At 42.5% G+C, this 23,627-nt stretch overlaps 1 protein-coding gene across 2 annotated transcripts in view; it reads left to right on the top strand.

Annotated features, from left to right (window-relative positions):
- LOC140482688 (zygotic DNA replication licensing factor mcm3-like) overlaps positions 1-23,627 on the top strand; it is a 43,985-nt gene that overhangs the window by 11,933 nt on the left and 8,425 nt on the right. For both annotated transcript variants that reach the window (XM_072580207.1, XM_072580206.1), the window contains exons 6-12: positions 2,479-2,587; positions 2,938-3,091; positions 4,143-4,274; positions 6,081-6,289; positions 7,509-7,683; positions 9,040-9,166; positions 23,342-23,492. In XM_072580207.1, coding sequence (XP_072436308.1) covers positions 2,479-2,587; positions 2,938-3,091; positions 4,143-4,274; positions 6,081-6,289; positions 7,509-7,683; positions 9,040-9,166; positions 23,342-23,492 — 1,057 coding nt within the window. The remainder of the gene's footprint in view (positions 1-2,478; positions 2,588-2,937; positions 3,092-4,142; positions 4,275-6,080; positions 6,290-7,508; positions 7,684-9,039; positions 9,167-23,341; positions 23,493-23,627) is intronic.

The raw sequence follows: 23,627 nt of genomic DNA, 5'->3' as shown, positions 1-23,627 counted from the left end.
ATTTGGTGAGGCAATGTGCACATAGCATTAATCACTGACAGTGGGAGCACAGACCATACAAACACACACGTTTGGAGCAGGCCCCTCTGGTGCCAGTCAGTAGGATCGCGATTGATCTGATGGTGGCATGAACTCCACATTTCTGATCATTCTTGATAACCTTGTTAGTTCAATTATCTGTCTTACCTCTGTGTTAATTGGACAAGCCTTATTTTTAAGTCGTCTGTTCTAGTCTCTTTCATAAGCATCTCTTCAGCATCTGCCTGTCAAGTCCCCTTGGAATGTTCAATAAGATTATTCTTTAACTTCAATGGATATAGTCCCAACCTTTCTTCTCAAGATATCATCTTCATTTTAAGATGTCTTCTCCATCTCAGGTATCAGTTTTATGAACCTTCTTTGAGATGCTTCTAATGCATTTACATCCATTAGTTTAGTAGACCAACACTATACAGAACTCCAGATATGGTCTCCCCAATGAGCAGTAAGGCTACTGTAAATCCTTTCAACATAATTATTCTCATTCGCTTGAAAGGAACAGCATTCCATTTGTCTTTCTAATCACCTGCTGTACCTGGAGACTAACGTAAGGGTTCGTTTACAAGAACACTCCGACTCTCCTGTACCTCAGAGTTCTATAGTGCCTTCCTGTCAAAGTGGATCAGTCCACATTTATCTATGCTACACCAATTCTTTTGGCCATTCACTTAAGGAGTCTGCAAATGATATAGTCAGCTTATGTCCTGTCTACAACTTCCTATCCCCTCTACCTTTGTGTCACCGGCAGATTTAGCAACTGTAGTTCCTTTATTGAGAAAATTGTAAGTATTTGAACAATCCATTATTTTTGGCATTGCAACTTGAGAATTGCTCATTTCTGCTTCTTTTGTTTCTGTTTGTTATCCAAATAATCCTCTGTTCATGCTGATTTGTCACCTGTACCTTGAGTAATCATTGGGGCACTTTGTCAGATACTGACTGGACATCATAAGTATAGCACGTACACAGGTTTCCCTTTTCTCTGCATTGTTTATTACTTCCTGTAATAAACAAGAGCTGTAATAAATCAGTCAAAACATGATTTCCCTTTTACAAAGCCAGTTTCCCTGCTGCAACTTTGTTAACTATAGATTCTTGCTCTATGGTCAATGTTAAGCATACCGACCTGGAGTTTCCTGTTTTCTATCTCCTCTAGAATAGAAGATTCAAAATTTAATTTTCCCATCTGATAGGACCCTTCCAAAATCTAGAGAATTTTGGAAAATTGAAGCATCTACTATTTCAACAACTTCCTTTTTTTTTAAGGGACTGTGAAGAGGTCTGTTAGGATCTAGGGACTTGACAGATTTTAGTTCTGACATTCTTTCAATATCCTTACCCTGGTGATTAATTATTTTACGTTCTTCCTTCCCTTTCACCTCCTGATTTTCAATTATTTAGAGCATAGAATATTACAGCACATGGCAGGCCCTTCAGCCCTCGATGTTGTGCCGACCTGTGAAATTATTCTGATGCCCATCTAACCTACATGGTTCCATTATTATTCCATTCCCAATATCCATTTAAATGCCCTTAACTTCAGCGAGTCTACTACTGTTGCAGGCAGGCCGTGCCACACCCCTACTACTCTCTGAATAAAGAAACTACCTCTGATATCTATACTAAATCTGTCTCTCTTCAATTCAAAGCTATGTCCCCTCATGTTAGCCATCACCATCTCAGGAAAAATTCTCTAAATGTCCACACTATCTAACCCTCTGATTGTCTTGTACGTCTCAATTAAGTCACCTCTCAACCTTCTTCTCTCCAACGATAACAGCCTCAGTTACCACAGCCTTTCCTCGTAAGACCTTCCTTCCATACCAGGCAACACCCTAGTAAACCACCTCTGAACCCTTTCCAAAGCTTCCATATCCTCCTTATATGTGTTATGTGTCTTAGCTGACTGTCCAAATGAGCATCATCATCTTTTGATATTCTTTCACCATTTCCCCAAAACCCAGTACATCATTTCTTTTTAAAACGCTCATTCCCTCTTGAATGCTCTGATTGCACGTGACTCCACCTCACTCGTGCTGTGATTTCCAGCTACTCAGAAAATGTTTTTGCTCATCACTTTGCTCCTTTTTCTAATTACTTAGCTCTCTGCTCTACATCCTTTTCTGTGTCCTAGAGTTAACTTTAACATCAGAGATTGTGGAATTTCAGACTATCAACCTAATTCAGAGTTTCTAATGTGTCAATCACCATCGCCTCTGTGTGATAACAGGGAGATTATTCAATTGTTTCAGCTCCTAAATGGTTCAATGATTGGGGAGCCACAGGGATAAAGAAATGTGATGACTTCCACCTCATGGGATTGTCTGACCAAGTCGCATATAGTGCTGTGAATGATGGGAAAGAAGGAGGACAGCAATTAACCCTGAATGCACTTTTTTCAAAGAGCTGGAAACTATGTAACGAAGCTGTTTTCTGTAGGACAATCCTGATCGCGTGTAATGTTAAGATGATGAGCAAGGAGGTTTCGCCAATGTTTTCAGCCGATGATGTGGCCAAAATCAAGAAATTTAGTAAATCTCGGTCCAAGGTAGGAGTTGGTGAATTTATCACTTTACCTGTATTAAGTAGCACCATAAAATAGACATTCTGTCTAATAAAGTGAACCTTCAATAAAGTTAATGCTTTTTGAATATTGAGCTTGTCATCCTTTATGGTTGAAAATTTTGCTTTAGAGAGGCAAATCTCAACTTCTGTTGAAACATTTCGAAGGAAATATCAAGTATGCCCTTTTCTTTCCTTGAGTCAAACTAGTTGAGTATTTTGATGGGTGACATTGGTTTAGTTATATTCCATTGGTTTACAGCATTTCCTTAATCATTTACTCCCACTGGCAATGATTGTGTTGATTCACATTGCACTCCTATGCTCTGTTGCTAGGACATCTTTGAGCAGCTCGCTAGGTCCCTGGCCCCCAGTATTCATGGGCACGAGTACATCAAGAAGGCGATTCTCTGCTTGTTGCTGGGTGGATCAGAGAAAGTCCTCGAGAATGGGAGCAGGATTCGTGGTGACATCAATGTCCTGTTAATAGGTAATGGGAAACAGAATGTGTTGCTGAGCGCTGGGTAAAGTTCTACTGTTCAGTGTGTATGCTGTGGATGGGTTCCTGATGAAAACCTTCGTGGCTAAATCTGAATATCCTCCTGGACAGTACAGGTCAACAGTTTGATGGAACACTCTGTCCACGTTCCTCAATGACTGCAACTCCAACACCATACTGGAGGAGGCAGTGCTGTAGTGGTAATGTCACAGCCTTTGTCCAAATATGAACAAGAGAGCTGAACTCCCAAGGTGAGGGGAGATGGCTGCCCTTCGCATCAAGGTAGCAATTGATTATGGTGTCAAGGCTATTTTGGAACAATTAGAATCAGTGAGAATGATGAGGAAAACTGCTGGCTGGAGTTGTACCTGACACAAAGGATGAGGGTTGTGGTTGTTGTAGGTCAGTCACCTCATTTCCAGGGCATGAATGTCATGGGGAGGCAGTAGAAATGTGGCTGGGTTAGTAATCCAGAAACTGAGGCTAATTCTCTAAAGACATCAGTTCAAATCCTGCCATGGCGCATGTTGAGCGTTTAATTCCATCAGAATCTTGAATAAAGAGCTGGGTTAATGGCAATCATGGCACTATTGATTATCAAAAAGCATCTAGGATAAAGTGGCCTGCTTGCTTGATACCTCATTCAACATCTTTGACATTTACTTCCCTTAACAGCAGTGTGCACTATCTATAGGATGCACTGTGACAATTCACAAAGGTTCCTCAGGCAGCACCTTCCAAGTCCATCGAAGGACATGGGCAACAGATGTGTGGGAACATCACCCCTGCAAGTTCCTCTCCAAGCTATTCATCATCCTGACTTGGAAATATATTGCGGTTCCTTCAATGCCGCTGGGTCAAAACCCTAAGGGCATTGTGCGTCTAACTACAGGAATGACAGCAGCAGTTCAGTAAGGCAGCTCATCACCACCTTCCCGAGGCCAGCAAGAGTCTGGCTTTGCCTTCAGTGTGTGCTTTCTGTAATTGAGTGAAAGAAGCAGCCCAGTTTACTATGCTGTTTTTTTTTTCCCCAAATCATCAGGCGATCCATCAGTGGCTAAATCCCAGCTCCTGCGTTATGTACTCTTCAGTGCTCCACGTGCTATCCCAACCACTGGCCGAGGCTCCACTGGTGTGGGTTTGACTGCCGCAGTCACCACTGACCAAGAAACTGGTAAGAGTTGCTGATCATCCTGTGGTGCTGACCTTGGAGGCAATCGTGAGGGAGGGATTGTTGAATTAACCCATTTATAAAGTGGGCTGAAGCCAGTCACCTGGAGGGAGCATGGTTGAGATGAGGAAATGTTTTTTTTCTCACAGTTAAGTGTCTTTGAAATTCCCTTTCTCAAAAGACCTTGGGTGCAGGATCTTTAAATATTTCTATGGACGAGGGAGGTAGATTCTTGATTACTCAGGTGTCAAAGGTTATCAAGGATATACAGGAATGTAGAGGTCAAAGGCACATCAGCCGCGACCTTATTGAATGGTGGAACAGCTTGAAGGACTGAGTGACCTACTGATCACTTGCTCATATGATCCTGGATTAGGACAAGTGTGAAATGTCATGAGGTGTTGTTGTAATGGCGCCACGGCTTCCTTTTGACAAAGAAATCTGTTTATGTTTTTCAAGACCAATTCTCAATGCAGGGGCCCTAATTTACAAATGCTTGCGTTTACAAATGCAGTCCCATATGCGCTTTCAATTTATTCTTTTAAAAATCCAGAATTTATGAACAGCAGCTTTACATTATCCTGCATGTGCTCTGATTTGTGCACAAATCAACTTGTGAATGGACTCTAGAACAGGACCCATTTGCAACTTGGGGACTGTCTGTATTTGTAAAGATTTTACATTTCTCCCACAGGACATCATATTTAAGATTGGAGTCTGGTTTTGGTCTGATGTCTGGTAAATAGTGAGAGTATTGAGCTCGGGCTTTAGATATTCATAGGCATGCTCCATAATACTGCTTACAGTACTTGTTGCTGCCACACAGAGGGGTAGTGGGCTAATATATCTCAGCATCATGTGTTCACTATTCCAAACATGTTGCTTTTTAAAGTTATTTTCTCGTCAGTCTGTTATAGAGTCAAGACTCATACAGCGAGAAAACAGACCTTTTGGTCCAACCAGTCCAAGCCAAACAGAATCCCAAACTAAACTAGCTGGTTCTGCCTGCTAGTGGCCCACATCCCTCCAAATCTTTCCTATTCATGTATCAATCCAAATGTCTTTTAAAATGTTGTTCAACCACCACTTGCTCAGGAAGTTCATTCCCCACACAAACCACCCTCAAGGAGAAAAATTTGCCCCTCTTTAGAGATGTTACCTCAAATCTCTGGCAAGTGTGGCTTGAACTCTGGCCTTGTGGTCCAGAGAAAGGAACAGTGCCACTGCATCACAAGAGTCCTTCTGTGTTGATTTAACCTGTACACCTCTGGGACAAGTCTATGTCCCAATGTAGACTAGCAGTGCATGTTGTTTTCATCTTGTCTAAGAGTGGTTCTGGATGCAGTTGCTTTCCATTTGGATTTCTGTGACGTCGGAATTGGAGAAGTCACGTGCCATAGAGAAAAAGTGGTCGGCTGTGTGTCTTTCCCTTGACTCACACAGTTGTCTGTGGTGATGGGTGCTTCCGTCCAGTACTGAAACAGTGCTCTGTGGGGAATTGGTGGATCAGTCTTAACTGGCTTCTGATTCGATAAGAACTCCACAGAATATTTCGCAAAAATAAGGAAACCACTGCATGCACAGGATTAATCAGTTGTACTGCCGAAGCTGAAGTCTTCTCCCAATATGATCCCATCAAGGTGCATTACTGCCGAGGTGTGAAGGTTTTCACTGGTGACTGCTGGTAATTGTTGTCTGTCTGCTCAACAATGAGAGTTATGGAGCAACAGGGTCCTGTAATGTTGTGTCTCACTGATGCAAAAGTGCAGTTTAAAGGCAGGTTTCTAATTTGTCCTTTTTCTCCGTCAGGAGAGCGGCGGCTGGAGGCTGGAGCGATGGTTTTGGCAGACCGAGGGGTGGTCTGTATAGATGAGTTTGACAAGATGTCTGATTTGGACCGTACGGCCATCCATGAAGTGATGGAGCAGGGCCGTGTGACCATTGCGAAAGCAGGCATTCATGCCAGGCTGAATGCCAGGTGCAGTGTGCTGGCTGCAGCTAATCCTGTTTATGGAAAGGTAAGAATGAGAATGCAAGAGGATCCCTACCAATTAGGATTGGGTTCATCTGGAGTGTTGTCTAAACATCAGGTTCTGTCGGTCACTGTGCCAATCTAATCTGTCTCTGATTTATGTTCTAACTCATGTTTCTGTACTCTGCTTTACCAACATTTCCTTTGAGCTGTGTGGCCCCAGAGCTGCTGAGAGGTTCCACTCCCCCGATTGGCTCATTTCTGTGTGGATCTCTGCATCTGGAAATCCCTTCTACACATTGGACCTCTGAAGGCATGCATTGGAAATTAGGGTTGCAGGAGTGCTGTGCTCCCAATGGATCAGACCTCTGAGACAGTGCTTTAACTCTATTCCCAAAGAGCCCCATCTGTAACATATGAGTCTAACATAATGTGGATGCTGGAGATCTATAATAAAGCCAGAAACTACTGAGTGGAGGCAGGAGAAAAGTGGGGATGTTACTGGGCTGGTAGTACTCCAGAATCCTGGCTCATGCTCCAAGGGCATGGGTTCACGTCTTACCATGGCAGCTGGTAAATTTTAAAGCTGGAAATGAATGAAAACCAGCCTAATGGCAATCACATCACCATTATCGATCACTGTAAAAACCATCTGGTTTAATAATTCCCTGTAAGGACGGAAATCTGATGTCTCGCCTACATGTGGACTACTAACTGCTCACTGGGCAACTAGGGGTGGTAAAATAATGCTGGTCCAGCCATTGACTCCCACATCCTGGGTGTGAATAAAGGAAGTATTCAGCGAGTCTGGCAGATTATGTGGAGGGAGAATCTGAGATAATGTTTCGGGTTGATGACCTTTCACCAGAACGGAATGTTCTTTTTTGAACTCCTCAGAGTTATGCTGAGTGAAATGTTTGCAGTTTCTAAACTATCTTTGTTGTTGTGTTTTGATATGGCAGTGCTAAAATCTTCAAATTATAAATCAGTTCCAGAGCCAGCCAACTCAAACTGGATTGCTGCCATTCATTAATTCCACTGTAAAGGGCAGACAGTGGTTGCTTGGGGCAGTAATCCCTTCTGTACTTTCAGCTCTAATAAGAAGTCAATACAGAGAGCCATACTTTTGCTGAGTCTCTTCTGGAATGGAGCTAGTCCTGTTCCGCCAAGTCTCTGTCTTGTGGTGGATATCACAGACACACATTCTTGTTTGTTTCTCTTGGCTGATTTGCTGTCTGTTTCTTTTCCTCCCCTTTCCCTGCTAGTACAACCAGTACAAAACTCCGATGGAGAACATTGGCCTCCAGGATTCCCTGCTGTCTCGTTTTGACCTGCTTTTCATTATGCTGGATCAAATGGATCCAGAACAGGACCGAGCAGTTTCCGAGCACGTGCTGCGAATGCACAGGTATCGAGCTACAGGGGAACAGGATGGTGATGGTAAGTTCAGCAAATAGTAATAAGCTATTTAAACAAAAAATACCCTTAATGTGACATGATTTTTTTTAAAAGAGAGTTAGGTTTGACCCACAGATTTTTTTAATGTTAAAATTGACTGTGTAAGACTAAGGGGAACCCACTGGATTTAATATATTTGGATTTTCAGGAGGCATTTAATTAACGGTCAAGCAAAACATTGCAGAATCTAAGGGCTCGGGTAGTTGGTGATGTGCATGACTGAGGAATTGGTTAAAGGCTTAAAGAAAGTTGTCATTTTCAACTTGGCACATTTTAATAGTGGGCTATTTGTAATTTATGATTTAAATGAGGGGATGTTTTCCAACAATAGAAAGCTCGGTGGGTAAGGTAAAGTTAAAGTTACCATAGTCTTACCAGAGCAGGGCAGCTGCTTTCATTAGAGACAGAGAGACAGACAGACAGACAGGCAACTGGTTGGGGTTTAACCTGAGGGCCACCACGCTTCAGTTGAAGGGAGAGTTTGAGAAGGACAGTCCTTCATGGTAACCTTGACTGGTGCGGGAATTGAAACCATACTGTTGGCATTACTCTGCATTGCAAACCAGCCAACTAAGCTAACTCCTCCCAGAGCTATGTGGGAAAGTGATGTGGAGAAATGAGGAGGAAAGACAGTGGCCGATGGAGTATAATGTGGGGGAATCTGAGACTTTATTTTACTAAGAAGAATAAAAACTATATTTGACGTTGCAAAATATTTAATGTTGATGTTGAGAGGGGTTTTATGGACCCTGTACATGAAGTACAGTTAATAAGCAGGCACTGCAAGCATTTAGAAAATTAAATTCTATTTCGACCTTCATTGCTGGCATGTTTTTCAAGGAATGTGGATGTCACTGGCAAGAGCAGCATTAGTTACCCATCTGTAATTTCCCTTGAAGCGAGTGTCAACCATATGTGCTCTGGGTTTGGAGTTACCTGTGGGCTAGACTGACTAAGGACAGCTGCAATTAGTGAACTTTATGGGTTCTTACAACAATCACCAATGGGCTTTATGGTCACCACCGCTGAGTCTAGCTTTACATTCCAGATTTATTAATCTCGTTTAAATAAAGGTGTCGAGATGGGATTTAAACCTCTATCCTCCAAAAATTGTCCAGGACCTCTGAATTACAGATCAGTGAGATTGCCACCACATCCCTGTCCCCTGTACTGCAACTTCAAAGAGTTTCATTGCTATTTATTACTTGTTTAGCCATCAGTAGATGACAGTGGTCATATCATTTTTGTTTGAGAAATGGAATTGGAGGGTTAATGACTTAAATCTCTTAATTCAACACTGCTGATCTCAAATCTGATGTTTGCCTTTTTTTTATTTAGCCTTACCCCTGGGCAGTGCAGTTGATATTCTGGCAACAGAGGATCCTGATGCCATTCATGAAGAGGAGCAGGAGCTCCAGATTTATGAAAAACATGACAACCTTTTACATGGAGCCAAGAGACACAGGTAGGTTCCTGTGGAGATTATCAGCAGACAGTGTCATGTAAGCAGGCAGTTTTAAAAGCTTCCCAGCTAACAGCCCACACCATCCAATTATAGAAGAGAAGGTGCAAGCAGTTCCAGATGTATAGACTGTTGGCATTTTCTGATCTGCCACAAGATGGCAGAATTGATGTTTCCAGTTGATTTGGTATGTACTGGAGAGTAATGTAGTGTAACTTAATCAATACATTGACCATTCAGCTCTGTGTGCCCATCCAGTAGAGATGGATGGATTAAAACTCTTGGAAATCTGAATTTTGTTGGGAGGATTTACTTGAAACATATAAAATTCTGAGCGGTCTTGTGGAAGGGCTGCTTCCTCTTGTTGGGGCAGCTGGAACTAGAGAGTTACCTGCGAAAGATGAGCTTTTTTTTAAAGATTGTGTGTGTTTGGAGCTCTGTTCCTCAAGGGCAGAGTTTTTTGAATTTCCTTACCGTAGGTAGATCCTCGCTAAGTGCAAAATGAAAGGTCAAGTGAAGCGAGTAATCAGATCAACCATGATCTTGTGTGATGGCAGAAACTGGAGGGTTCACATGGTCTACTCCTGCTCCTCATTCATATGTTCTCGTGAACACTGATCTAAGGAAGGCTTTTTTTCCAACAAGGAACTCGTCAAAGTAGACTCGATGGGCTGAATGGCCTACTTCCACATTTTTATGATCTAAAATTTAATTTGGGGACTGCAGCGGCGGGAGAATGCTGTTTGTAATGACAGGTTTCTGAACCAACAAGAAGGTTTTGTGAAATTTGAGGAAGTATGGAAGTTATCAAAGTGTTTGACTATCAACTTGTATCTGAAGGGATTTCAGGATTCACCAGAATTAATTCTGGTCTTTTCACATGGTAAGACTGTCCTTGGAATAGCGAGAGCGATTTAGCCAAGCGACGTTTTGAAGATTTTAAGCTGTTAAGGCACTGCAGAGGATCTTGCATTGAGATGTCATTGAACTGAGCTTTATTTGGTACATTCAAGAGGAAATTTGATCAGAGACTGCAAATTATTCCTTACCCAAACGTAAACAATTGATGATGTTTTGAATAACATGTCAACAAAAGGAGCTGGGGTAATACTGTGTAGGGAAAATGGAATTCAGAACTGTAATGATGAGTGGAGAGGTGATTGTCTTTCCTTTCTCAAGAATATGGAGTTCAATGGGTCTTTGCTGCTTTGGTTCATTCCCAAATAGGCACAGGACAAGACTTGTGCAAATTCATCCTTGCAATATAATTGAATTGATGGGATTTCCACCATGCAGGTTGTGTACAGTCTGAAAATCATGGCCTTGGTGGTTTGAGTGGCCTGCAGCTCTTTCATGTTTGTGATGTATTTTGTTGCATTAGTTTGGAAATTGAAACAATCATCTGGAATCGCTGGTATTATGAGACACCAGTGCTAACTACTTATGGTAATGACCGAACTTGTTAAATCTATTTACCGAGAAATGAATTTGTAGAATTGTACACACTGGTTTCTGTGTATATTGAGGAAAATGCATGAGCTCACAAATGTTCCTGTTTCATCATGTTGTGTAATCACAATGTACGGTTCAGCCTGAACTTACGTGAGTTCTGAGAATATCCTGTTGTGCCTCTATTAATGAAAAGTGATTCTCTCTAATGAAACCACATAAAAGACCTCTAGTTCTGATCCACCACAACTTTTGAGAAAACTTTCGCATGGGCTCTCTGGCTAATACTGAGGTGAAGTGATTTGTACACTCCCTGCCTTCAGATACTGTATTTAAAAAGCACAGAACTGGCTTAGCTTATGATGACAAGGAATTACAATTGACCCTGTATATTGAAAAGTACTAATGAAGGACTTTGTGGACATGAAGTTTATGTAGTTGCAAGGTGCTGGGTAAAGAGTAGTACAGTAAAGGCAGCTGTGGTGTCAAACACATCTGAGAATAGATTCCTGTATCAGACCCACTTCTTGGGTTTTCTTACCCTCACCCAGCCTTTTCTTGCTGGGAAATTGGCTTTGTATTGTGAATTATAGAGCAGCTTCACAGGTTGTGTTTCCTAAAGTGCGCCGAAGAACTTGGTGGAGGTAAAATCAAACAAGCAGTAGCAATGTCAATGAGAGAGATTGGGCTCACGAATTGTTTAACGAGGCCGGGATTGAAAAAATGGTGTGCAAGGAATACCGAAAGAAGGTTCCAGTTGAGACATGACCACAAATAATGGAATGAAGGATCAAATAGCCAGGGTCTATGTAAATTCGGTGAGTCTGGGAGGGCTAACGCCACAGCATGAGAATATTGCATTTGAGAAACTGGGGAGGCTGGAGATTACACGAATTAGCGACCAATGCAATGATTGCTCAGGTGGTGCTGTACGATACCATCAGAACAGTGACATTCTGGATGGGTAGGATATAGAATAGGTGGCCAAGACAGTGGTGGAATATCCTTGTTTGGGAATGATAGTGTCACAGTGAAAGAGTTTGGCAGTAGAAAGTCTTGAAGTAAGATTGAGTGAGTATTATAGAATGGTGATTGGTTTTGCCCTGGGTGTGTGCTCATGTGTTAGCCCAAGGATGGGAAACTTTCTCTTCTCAGCAGTAGGAGTTGCAAGTAGAAACTGGGACCCAAGGTAATGGAATCGTGGAAGATTTTGTTTTACTCATCACGCGCTCTGACTGCTTTCTTGAGCCCCTGATGTAGGTCAGCTTTTATACTTGCTGAAATGTCTGTTCATTACCGCAGACGACAACATTTTTCTTGTGGAAAGACTGGTTACAGGCTACACAGTAGTCTGTATGATGCCCTAGCTTCTCGTGAAACCAGATTTCTATCTGTGGTGCTTTAGTGCAGAAAAGGAGTTGACTATTCAATGAACCAATGAAGAGATTGAAACATTTCTGTCTTTGACCCAAATAGGATTAGTTAGTCACTGTCATGGGGTGAGACGCAAACTGGCTGGATACCTGCACTTCAACTGAAGCTAAAGTAGAATAATATTGAGGGAGTGTCACAACAGAGTTCCAGCAGATCCTATTGATTCCCTATCTAGTGAAATGTCTGCAGTTTCACTGGAAAGTTACAATTTTCCCCTTTTAAAACTCCTGTATCCAGCACCAAGTGGACAGTGCAGGACCAGAGTCCCATGTCTTTAAATATAGTTTCACTTTAAATACAGTGCAGGTTCTCTCCCTTCAATAAAGCGACACAGACCAGACATCTGAGGCAACACAAGAATGAGTTGGCGTTGACTAGAACTCTGTGTAGAGCAAATCTGAAGCCCTCTAATATCTCTCTCTCGGGAAGGGAACTTCCATTCCATTTGAATTGAGTTCCCACTGTGTGACAGGGCAGTGTTAATGAAACGCATCACTTCAGGTGAACCCTGACTTGATGACTGTAATGAAAGTCCAGAATAATAGAAAATTACAGAACGGCAGCAGCAGTCAGTGCATCAGGTGTCTGTGAGGACCTACTTAGCTGAAACTGATTTGCCTTTTTGGGGAAATTTATTGAATTCTTTCAGTGATGAGTTGTGATGAAACCACACAATATGCAGAAATGTTTATGATAATGCCTGTGGTGAATTTGGGTCTTTGCTGTTTTGAGACCAGTCAAAGGCAGTGATGTTCCATTTTAAGCCTTGATAACCGTGAAGATATCACAGAGCAATCCTTAACCACCCACAGTGAAAATAATTTCTCAAGTGTCTCTATTCCCAATAAGTCAGAAATTCATGGATTCTAATCTTACTTGAGCACGGAACACATGTTGACACTTCCTGGGTAGTGCTGAGAGAGGTGGGGTAAGAGCTCCCAGTATTGATGATGTCCTAGTCAATTTTCACCCCTGACCAATGTCTGTAATAAGTACTAAACTCTGCATTTGTCTCATTGCAATTCACGGGACCTTTCTGTGCACAGATTGGCTGCTTCATTTGTTCTGAAAGGAATGCTTGCACTTTAAAAGATAACATTTGAGGAGAACATTGGAATCACAGCACTTAAAGATTCATGAAACGGTCTGTTGTGTTGTGGGTTCATGGTGGTTTAGATAATAGCTTGAAGAGTGGGGGATGTGGGATCATACTCCATAGTTCTCGTGAAGAATTCGATCAGGTGGTCTGAGCGTGGTGTTTCTGTGCTCTCTCATTGAGTGATTCAGGATGCCTTAGGCCTTTGTGGTTTGTGATCATGTGATGGAGCAAGCCTGCAGCAACTGTGATGCAACTGAGACATTTCCTGGAACTGGGTAACGTAACTGAGGTCTTTCAGTGGTATTGCACATTCTGAAATGTCTCGTCGATATTGTCATGTGACAGAGGGCCTTGGGAACAGTGTTCATGGAATACCTACAATGTGGAAAGAGGCCATTCGGCCCATCGAGTTTGCACTGACCATCCAAAGGGCATTTCTCTCACTTCTGTGCTCTTCTGTAACTGTGCATTTACCAAAGCCAATCCACCTAACTTGTACACCTTTAGACTATGGGAGGAAATGGGAGCTCCGAGCAGAAACGCACATAAACATGGGGAGCATGTAGCACGGACAGTCACCCAAGGCTGGAATCTCTGGTGTTATGAGACTACAGTGCTAACCACTGAGGTATTATTGGTGTGCTGTTTTTATTAGATAACTGTTCTTTTTGAATACACTGTATAGATTAATGGAGAACTTCAAACCAGTGTCTACGGGAAAACATCACACACAGCCGAAATACTTAGCTACAGAAGCAATCATCCTAACACCCACAAACAGAGCTGCATCAGTATATTATTTCAATGAGCCACAACGCACTGCAGCATCCAAGAACTATGAACAGCAGAAGAAACATGCCTATGCAGCATAATCAAGAAGAAGGGGTACCCAATAAACCCAATCCACTGATTTCTCAACAACAAACCCAAACAAGCAGACACAGTACGCCTGGAAGCTCTAGCCACGTTGCCATACATCAAAGATATCTCTGAAATGATTTCTAGACTACTCAGCCCCCCTTGGCATGGTAGCCCACAAACCTACCAACAAACTTAAATAGAGCTAATGAACCTAAAGGAACCAGTAAAGCAACCAGCAAAATGAATGTCATCTACAAAATGCCATGCAAGGACTGTAGCAAACACTACATCAGACAAACAGGCAGAAGACTAGCCACCAGGATACATGAACACCAACTAGCCACAAAAAGACATGACCCACCACCACTAGTATCCTTGCTTACAAACGAAGAAGGACACCACTTTGACTTGACCCTAGACAAGTTAAACAGAGACATGCAGGAAAGTTCCGAGAGGCCTGGCGTTCTATCCGGAGCTCCAACAATAAATACATCGATTTGGACCCCATCTGCCATTCTCTGAGAAAAAGATCAGGAAATGATATCACCCAACTTAAGAAGGCATGGCACATAAATAGAAAGAGGCACATACTACCAGCACTTCACTGGAGGCTGACTGATGATGTTACCTAATACGGTGACGAAATATCAGAAAACAAACTTGCCAATTCAGCGAGCAAGTGTAGATCCAGAACGTCAACCTGAGTTACAGACCTTCATATGTCTCTGCCTCCTGAAATCGCACTTCTCCAAAGGTATATAATAGGTATCTCTGAACAGGTCAATTAGAAAATATCAACAGACATATTATTACACACTTCTGGAGGAGATAGCACTTGAACCTTAGCTTCCTCGTCCAGAGGTTTGGACACTGCACCTGCCCTACGATCAGTATGAGTTATCTGAACAGTTTGTTAATAACTATCTGTCATCTGAGGGAATGCCTGAGACCTGTCAAGACATATTAATGAAGGTTAACTTTGTGTGATTCAGTTCTATAGAAGTGGGGAAACTATTAATGAATGCAATATTCAATTCCCTCACTTCCTTCCCTGCATCTTTATAACCCTCATACTGCTTCTGGTGAGTAGTATGGGAAGGAGGTGGGGGTGAGGGCATTGGAGAAGAAGCTGGGTTCTCTCTGTTCCTGGTGGACATTAAATGTTACCTTTTTTGTTAATTGGGTTAAAACAAGCAATTGGGTTGGAGGAGGGTGAGTTTTAAGGAGTGTAGCTAACAGAAACAGCTATCTCACATAAGAGTGGATTGAATTCTGTTCAAATAATTATTTTTTGGAGTATAACTGTGACGTGTTCCTGCTATTCTGTTATGGCCTGAATCATCGGGCACAAATGCAAGTGCTTTTCCTTTTAGTGACCATATTTCCCACATATTAATCTCTTACACCTATCAAAATGGCTCCTGTGCAAACTTTCGAGATGCTCTATTTCCCTTCTCAATTCTGAGCAAAGTTCATCTCACCTTAACTCTGCTCCCAGTCAGTCAGCAAATGTTATCCATGCTGCAATATTTGCTTCAGCTTTGAGGAGCCTCTGAAGCAACTTGTGAAAATCCTTTAAACATCCACAGCTTCAGCCCTATTTGAAGAGGAAATTAGAGCAAGGTAGCCTCTTAATGAATCAGAAAAAGGTTGCTTGCAAGTGCAGCAGGTCATTAAGAAGGCAAATGGAATATTGTCCCTCATTGCAAGAGGGATGGAGTTTAGAGTAGAGAGTTTATGTTGCAGCTGTATAGGGTGCTGGTGAGGCCAGACCTGGAGTACTGGGTACAGTTTCAGTCTCCTTGCTTGAGAACGGATGTAGTGGCACTTGAGGGGGTGCAGAAGAGGTTCACTAAGTTCCAGAGTTGAAAAGTTTGGCTTATGAGGAGAGCTTGAGAACATAACATAAGAACATACATGGACGTAAGTACTAGAAGCAAGAGTAGGCCATCAGGCCCCCACGAGCCTGTTTCACCATTCAATAAGATCGTGGCTGATCATTACATGGACTCAGCTGCACTTACCCGCCCTCTCACCATAATCCTTGATTCCTTTAGTTTTCTACCTTAGCTTTAAAAACATGCAATGAGGAAGCCTCAACCACTTCACTGGGCAGGGAATTCCATAGATTCCCAACCCTCTGGGTGAAGAAGTTTCTTCTCAATTCAGTCTGAAACCTGCTCCCCCTCATTTTGAGGCTATGCCCTCTTGTCCTAGTTTCACCCACCAGTGGAAACATCCTCTCTACTTCTATCTTATCAATTCCCTTCATAATGTTATGTTTCTCCAAGATCCCCCTCATTCTTCTAAATTCCAATGAATATAATCCCAGTTCCCTCTGTCTTTCCTCAGAAGAAAAATTGCTTTCAAAGTCCTTCACTATTCGTCAACTGTCCCACCATCAAGTCTTTGCTTCCCATCTACTTTAGCCAACTCCTCCCTCATTCTATTGTAGTCTCCCCTGTTTAAGCACAGGACCCTAGTACTAGATTTTATCTTCAGCTTGCCATTTGTATTCCAGATTCAACCATTCTGTGATCGTTTCTTCCAAGAGGATTCCCGTGACATCGTTAATTATTACTTTCTCATTACACAGGACCAGATCTAGGATAGCCTTCTCCCTCGTCAGTTCCATTACATGCTGTTCAAGAAAACTATCACAGACACACTCAACAAACTCCTCCTGAAGGCTACCTGACCAACCTGGTTTGTCCAATTGACATGTCGACTAGATTAGACTAGGATTCTGTTCATTGGAATTCAGAAAAATGAGAGGGGATCGTATAAAATTATGAAAGGGATAGATTGTTTCCACTGGCAGGTGAAACGAGAACCAGGGAGCATAGCCCCAGAATGAGCTGGAGTTAAATTTAGGGCTGAGTTGTGGAGGAATCCCAAAGGATTGTGAATCTGTGGAATTCCCTGCTCAGTGAAACAGTTGAAGCTACCTCATTGAATGTTTTTAAGGCAAAGCTAGATTTTTGAACATTAAAGGAATGAAGGGATATTGTAAATGGACGTGTAAGTGGAGCTGAGTCCACTCAAAAATCAGCCATGAGCTTATTGAATGGGGGAACAGGCTTACGGCCTCTCGATGGCCTGGTTCTAATCTTATGATGTTTCTATATTTGGCTGTTATCAATGCTTGTCGATCACATCATGATTTCATCTTTGAATTTGCCAACTGAGGGACACCATTACCACCACTAGTTTCTCGATCTACGGTAAGATAATGTACTTATTAGTTATCTCATCCCTTCTCCCAGTGTTAAGGGTTTAATTGATCATACGAATAGTCCAGATGTCTTACTACGTCTTACGGCTCTGGGCAAATGACTGGGCTGTGACATTTAATTACAAGTTGCATCAATTAAACAAAGCAGGAAGGGCAATGAAATGTGTTGATGACTAATTTTAGTAGTCATACCTGGGTGACCTCTTTGTGGAATCAAAGCCACTGATCTGTAGTGTGGTTGAAGTTTTAGCAAAGCTGCACCTAGTTATCAGATTGTAAAGTGATGAGTCGAGAAACTTGCATCCTCTGGACCTGCAACACAGACTGACTCACCTCGTAGCCTGGCCAATGAGTTATTTGTGGCATTGACTGGCTTTGAATTGTCTCACTCTGAGTCTGGGTTCAGAATAAGTAATCAACATCTGTTATAAATTATTCAAAGCAGCTACGCATTTGGCGGTAGTATTTGGGTAACAAGTCACTAACCTGTTATAGTTTTGACCTGGACTAAATTAATTTATAAACCACTTTAACCCCTCCTACCTGGTTTGTAAACTAAATTAGATTAGATTAGATTAGATTACTTACAGTGTGGAAACAGGCCCTTCGGCCCAACAAGTCCACACCGCCCCGCCGAAGCGCAATCCACCCATACCCCTACATTTACCCCTTACCTAACACTACGGGCAATTTAGCATGGTCAATTCACCTGACCTGCACATCTTTGTGACTGTGGGAGGAAACCGGAGCACCCGGAGGAAACCCACGCAGACACGGGGAGAACGTGCAAACTCCACACAGTTACTCGCCTGAGGCGGGAAAAATGAACCCGGGTCTCTGGCGCTGTGAGGCAGCAGTGCTAACCACTGTGCCACCGTGCCGCCCATTGAATGAAACACTGCAGAATCTTGATGTATAGGATGTGTGCTGGCCTTTCTGAAGAAGAATGAGTCAGAGTCTGTCCCTGCAATATTATCTCTTACTATTGCAGTGGTCTCCTTTTTGGAAGGTTACTATTGAATCTGTGTCATTATCACTAGTTGCTTACAAGTGTTTTTCTTATGTCTCCTCTGGTTCTTTTGCCAAGCATCTTCAACCTGTGACCTCCACTTATTAACCCAACACTTATGTCTCCCTAAATCTTGCAAACCCTTGAAGATCTTAAGAATCTCAATCAAATCTACTCTTGGGTTGTTTCGCAACTAATTGTTAGACTAAGATCAGTTGAGGTCAGTGATCTGCACTGATCTTGGGATCAGATATTTTTCTATTTGTGTTTTAATTGTGCCACTGGTGCTGTTGAGCTTCAGCGTGCACAGGCTGTTTTCCACTTGAAGGTTGTAGAAGAGTTGCGCTAAAACATGGGCTGTTCCCTCCACAGACTGAAGGTCTTCTCCCCAAATCTCCCATTTCCTTGCCCCCAGCCCCCCGCAACCACCAAGTTTTTTGCTTCACATAAGATTCCTCCCATTCCCTGTTCATCTCACTCCATAAACAGACCCTTTGAATCCTTTCTCCATTATGTTTAGCGGTGAGGTACATATATGCCCCTGCTTCTTGTCACCCCAAGTAGAAACTAGAGAAGAGACATGCTTTTGACGCTTTCTATCTTGCTCTCATGAGGGCAGATAGAAAAACGCTAAATTGCGAAGGGAGTAATAATTTAAACGGTGAGGTAAGTGGTACTGATTGTTGAGACGTTGCCGTAGAAAGTGTACCTTGGAGCTCGACATCAAGAGTCGAGACCAGATAGCTTCCCTTTTTTCATTCAACAATCTCTTATCGCTCCTTAAATCTGGTGTTCAAGCTTCGGTCCTCTTCAGTGCAAGGTAAATAGCTTTGAAAGCATCTCTTCTTGGAAATCCTCCGGTTCTGTGCTGGAATGTGACTTAAGTGGAAAGGTCCATCTAAATGCAATGTGGGTTGTTCAGATTTAATCATCCTTCTTTGTGATCTCTTGAGAGATATGGGATTTGGGTGGCAAAGTGGGATTGACAAAGTCAGCGATAATTTAGCTTGAGGTTTGCACGTGGTTGCTAGGAATTCTACTGTACTTTAGTTGTTCTTGTGTCCATTTTGTAGATGTGAAGGGAATACTCATTACTGGGAGTAAGAGGAGTCTGAGCTACTTTTTCTCTTTATGTGGGAGGCATTTTCTTACAATCGACCTCTGGAAAAACTAGCTTCGTTCTCTGTTCTTGACTTTGCACTGCAAACGGATCTATCCTGAATGGAGGTGGTATTGCAGGGTTAAGTTAACCTTACTGAGTCTTTTGCACTAAGAATTAGACAGTAGCACTGTGCCCCTTATAGTAGCACTGAGTGAGGTTTTAACTGATCTCTTTACAGGAAATAGATTTGTGCAGTTGTTTTATGATATCGATCAGTTAAATACAGATAAAGTAAAGCTGGTTAAATATTGGCAATCTTGTCACGCTTTTTATTTATCTTTGTAATATGAAAATTATCAGTTCTGATCACTGGAGGTACTGGAGAAGTACAGAAGACATTCACTAGTATGACGCCAGAACTAGAGGTTTTACTATTTTGGAAAGGATTTAGACAATAGACAATAGACAATAGATGCAGGAGTAGGCCATTCTGCCCTTCGAGCCTGCACCGCCATTCAATATGATCATGGCTGATCATTCCTAATCAGTATCCTGTTCCAGCCTTATCTCCATACCCCTTGACTCCACTATCTTTAAGAGCTCTATCCAATTCTTTCTTAAAAGAATCCAGAGACTGGGCCTCCACTGCCCTCTGGGGCAGAGCATTCCACACAGCCACCACTCTCTGGGTGAAGTAGTTTCTCATCTCTGTCCTAAATGGTCTACCCCGTATTTTTAAGTTGTGTCCTCTGGTTCGGCACTCCCCCATCAACGGAAATATGTTCCCTCCTGCCAGAGTGTCCAGTCCTTTCATAAGCCTATACGTTTCAATCAGATCCCCTCTCAGTCTTCTAAACTCAAGGGTATACAAGCCCAGTCGCTTCAGTCTTTCCGTGTAAGGCAATCCTGCCATTCCAGGAATTTACCTCGTGAACCTACGCTGCACTCCCTCAATAGCCAGAATGTCTTTCCTCAAATTTGGAGACCAGAACTGTACACAGTACTCCAGGTGTGGTCTCACCAGGGCCCTGTACAGCTGCAGAAGCACCTCTTTGCTTCTATACTAAATCCCTCTTGTTATGAAGGCCAGCATGCTATTAGCCTTCTTCACGACCTGCTGTACCTGCATGCTTGCCTTCATTGACTGGTGGACAAGAACACCCAGATCTCTCTGAACAGCCCCTTTACCTAATTTGATACCATTGAGGTAGTAATCTGCCTTCCTGTTCTTGCCACCAAAGTGGATAACCAGACATTTATCCACATTAAACTGCATCTGCCATGCATCTGCCCACTCACCTAACTTGTCCAGGTCACCCTGTAATCCCCTAACATCCTCATCACATTTCACCCTACCACCTAGCTTTGTGTCATCAGCAAATTTGCTAATGTTATTGCTGATACCATCTTCTATATCATTTACATATATTGTAAAAAGCTGCGGTCCCAGCACGGATCCCTGCGGTACCCCACTGGTCACTGCCTGCCATTTCGAAATGGAGCCGTTAATCACTACCCTTTGAGGCTCATTGGCCTGGAGAAGGCTGGGTTTCTAACTTGTTTTGATGGTGTACGGGAATTGAGCTGGCTTTAAGTAGGTGCACCTTTTTATGTTATAACTTCCTGGTGCAGCAGCTTTTCATAGCCAGTTCAAGAAAGTCAGTGGCCTTGTGGATAATCAATTGAGTAACTCTGAGTTAAGGATAAGTTAAACATCCGAATTGAGTGGCATGGTGGCTCAGTGGTTAGCACTGCATCCTCACAGCGCCAGTGACCCAGGTTCAATTCCTGCCTCAGGCGACTGTCTGTATGTTTGCACATTTTCCCTGTGTCTGCGTGGGTTTCCTCCAGGTGCTCTGGTTTCCTCCCACAATCCAAAGATTGGCCATGCTAAATTGCCCATATGTTAGGTGCATTAGTGAATATAGGTTAAGGGGAATGGGTCTGGGTTGGTTACTCTTCAGAGGGTCGGTGTGGACTTGTTTCCACACTATATGGAATCTAATGTAATCGTACAACTCATGCTGAGGAACCCAGATCAACCCTGAGTCAAAATCTCTAGTTGAAACTCGTTGTGAGGATCTTTAATGTTCAACAGAATACCTCTACAGGAATATGTGACTGTGAGGAGGTCTTCTGAATGCTTTGAGCTTTTTCTGCTGTTCTGCTAGTTTGAGGCTGCTCTTACTGTTACTCCATATTGTTCGGATTTTTGAGTTTAAGGATAAAACAGAAAGTGCTGGAAATACCCTGCAGGGTGGGAGTGTTGGGGAAATGGCAATAGTCTGGGCACACGTTTACATTTGCGATAACCAGCTCAAGATCTTTGTGGAAACGGTGCTTCCTGGCATTACTGTAGTTTAGTTCAAATTAAGTGACATGCAAGAGACCTTGGAGTCACTGCTGTGGGAAATGTCGCACTCGTGTTCATGGTCCTCACTAGTGAATATCAAGGGATATAGAAATTCACTGTACACTGGTAGCCAGGCTCTCTATATTTTTGTTTTTCATAATGACTGAAGAAATTATTTTAATGAGCTACACAGCGCAGTGGTGATGTGAAAGTCTAGTCGGTAGCTAGATATGACTAACTCTATTTCTGATTAGTCGTGAGAAATAAATACTGGATACTGTCACCGAGTGAAGAGAGTTGGTATCTCTCGTACTCACTAATCTTGTCTCTGTGAAGGGTAACTCATCACTAAATATTGTTTTGATTCTTGTGTTTGTTCTTCTCCTAATCTGATGGGCACATAGGAGCAGGAGGAGGCCATTCAGCCCCATGAGCCTGTTCTGTCATTCAGTGTGATCATGACTGATCCATGGCCAAACGCCATATATCTGCCTTTGGACCATATTCTTTTGTTCCTTTGCTTAACTCTATCTCAGATTTAAAATGAACAACTGATTCAGCATCCACTACCAATTTGTGAAATTGTGGTCCAACCCTCTTCCATCCTGACACCCTCCTGAATGGTCGAGCCCTAATTCTTAGACAATGTCCCCTAGTTCCAGAATCTCTAGCAAGTGGAAGTAATTTATCTTTATCTAGCCTGTCATTTCCTGTTAGTGTTTTGAACGCTTTGATCAGATCATGCCTTTCTCTTTTAAATTTTAGAGAATACAGGCCTACTTTGTGTAATCTCTCCTCAAATTTAAACCCTGATGTACAGATATCATTCTTGTAAACCTACAATGTGCACTCTGCAAGGCTAATATATCCTCAAGGTGTGGTGCCCAGATTTGTCCATAGTATTCCAAGTGGGGTCTAACTAGGGTTTTCTGTAACTGCAGCATAACATCTGCACATTTGTACTCCAGTCCTCTTGATATAAAGCTTTGCTGATTGTATTCTGCACTTGATAATCTGTTATGTTATGTTCTGGAATTCACTTTGTGGTCATTGTGGGTCAGTACACAGCAGGTGGACTGCAGCGGTTCAAGAAGTTAGCTCACCACCAGCCCCTCAGGGCCAACTAGGGTCTAAAGATGACGGGCTCAGGCCCGAAACGCCGATTCTCCTGCTCCTGGGATGCTGCCTGATCTGCTGCGCTTTTCCAGCAACACATTTTCAGCTCTGATCTCCAGCATCTGCAGTCCTTAATTTCTCCCAACTAGGGACAGCCAATAGATGCTGGCCAGCCAGTGATGCCCATGTCCCACAATGAATTATTTTTTTAAAAACCTGTTTGTGATATTTTAAAGATCTATGCACCCAGGCTTCCCAACTCCTTTGGACATCTACCATGTTTAACTACTTTACCATAGAAAGTACCTTGATTTATCCTTTTTTAGTCCAAAATGTTTTGTGGCTACTATTAGAGCAATATGACCATTCACAAACTCTTTCCTTGGACTGGTTGACTTTGCCTTCAACGTCCAGAGATACACAATGGGCAATTGCCATGTTATTGTTGCTCACATGTCCAGTACCTTTGTCTAACTTGGTATGATAACCAAATGACTTGCCTCATGCTCTTGTGTTGCAGGGAGAAGATTGTCAGCATGGAGTTCATGCGCAAGTACATCCACGTTGCAAAGATTGTTAAACCTGTGCTCACTTCTGAGGCCGCAAACTACATTGCGGAGCAATACTCCAATCTGCGCAATCAGGACCAGATGAGTTCTGATGTTGCTCGGGTTTGTAGATTTATTTATATCACTAGCTTTTCACAAAGAATTTCTTTGAAGCTATTTCATGCATTTCCTGATCATGTTTCTTTATGATTGATACACACCTTGATGGAGTGGCCCAGGTATCTGGGCACACTTGTT

The sequence above is a fragment of the Chiloscyllium punctatum genome, chromosome 11 (assembly GCF_047496795.1).
Source record: "Chiloscyllium punctatum isolate Juve2018m chromosome 11, sChiPun1.3, whole genome shotgun sequence".
NCBI classification, from domain to species: Eukaryota; Metazoa; Chordata; class Chondrichthyes; order Orectolobiformes; family Hemiscylliidae; genus Chiloscyllium; species Chiloscyllium punctatum.
The sequence above is the reverse complement of the archived record's forward strand: the minus strand, read 5'-3'. Positions and strand labels throughout refer to the sequence as shown.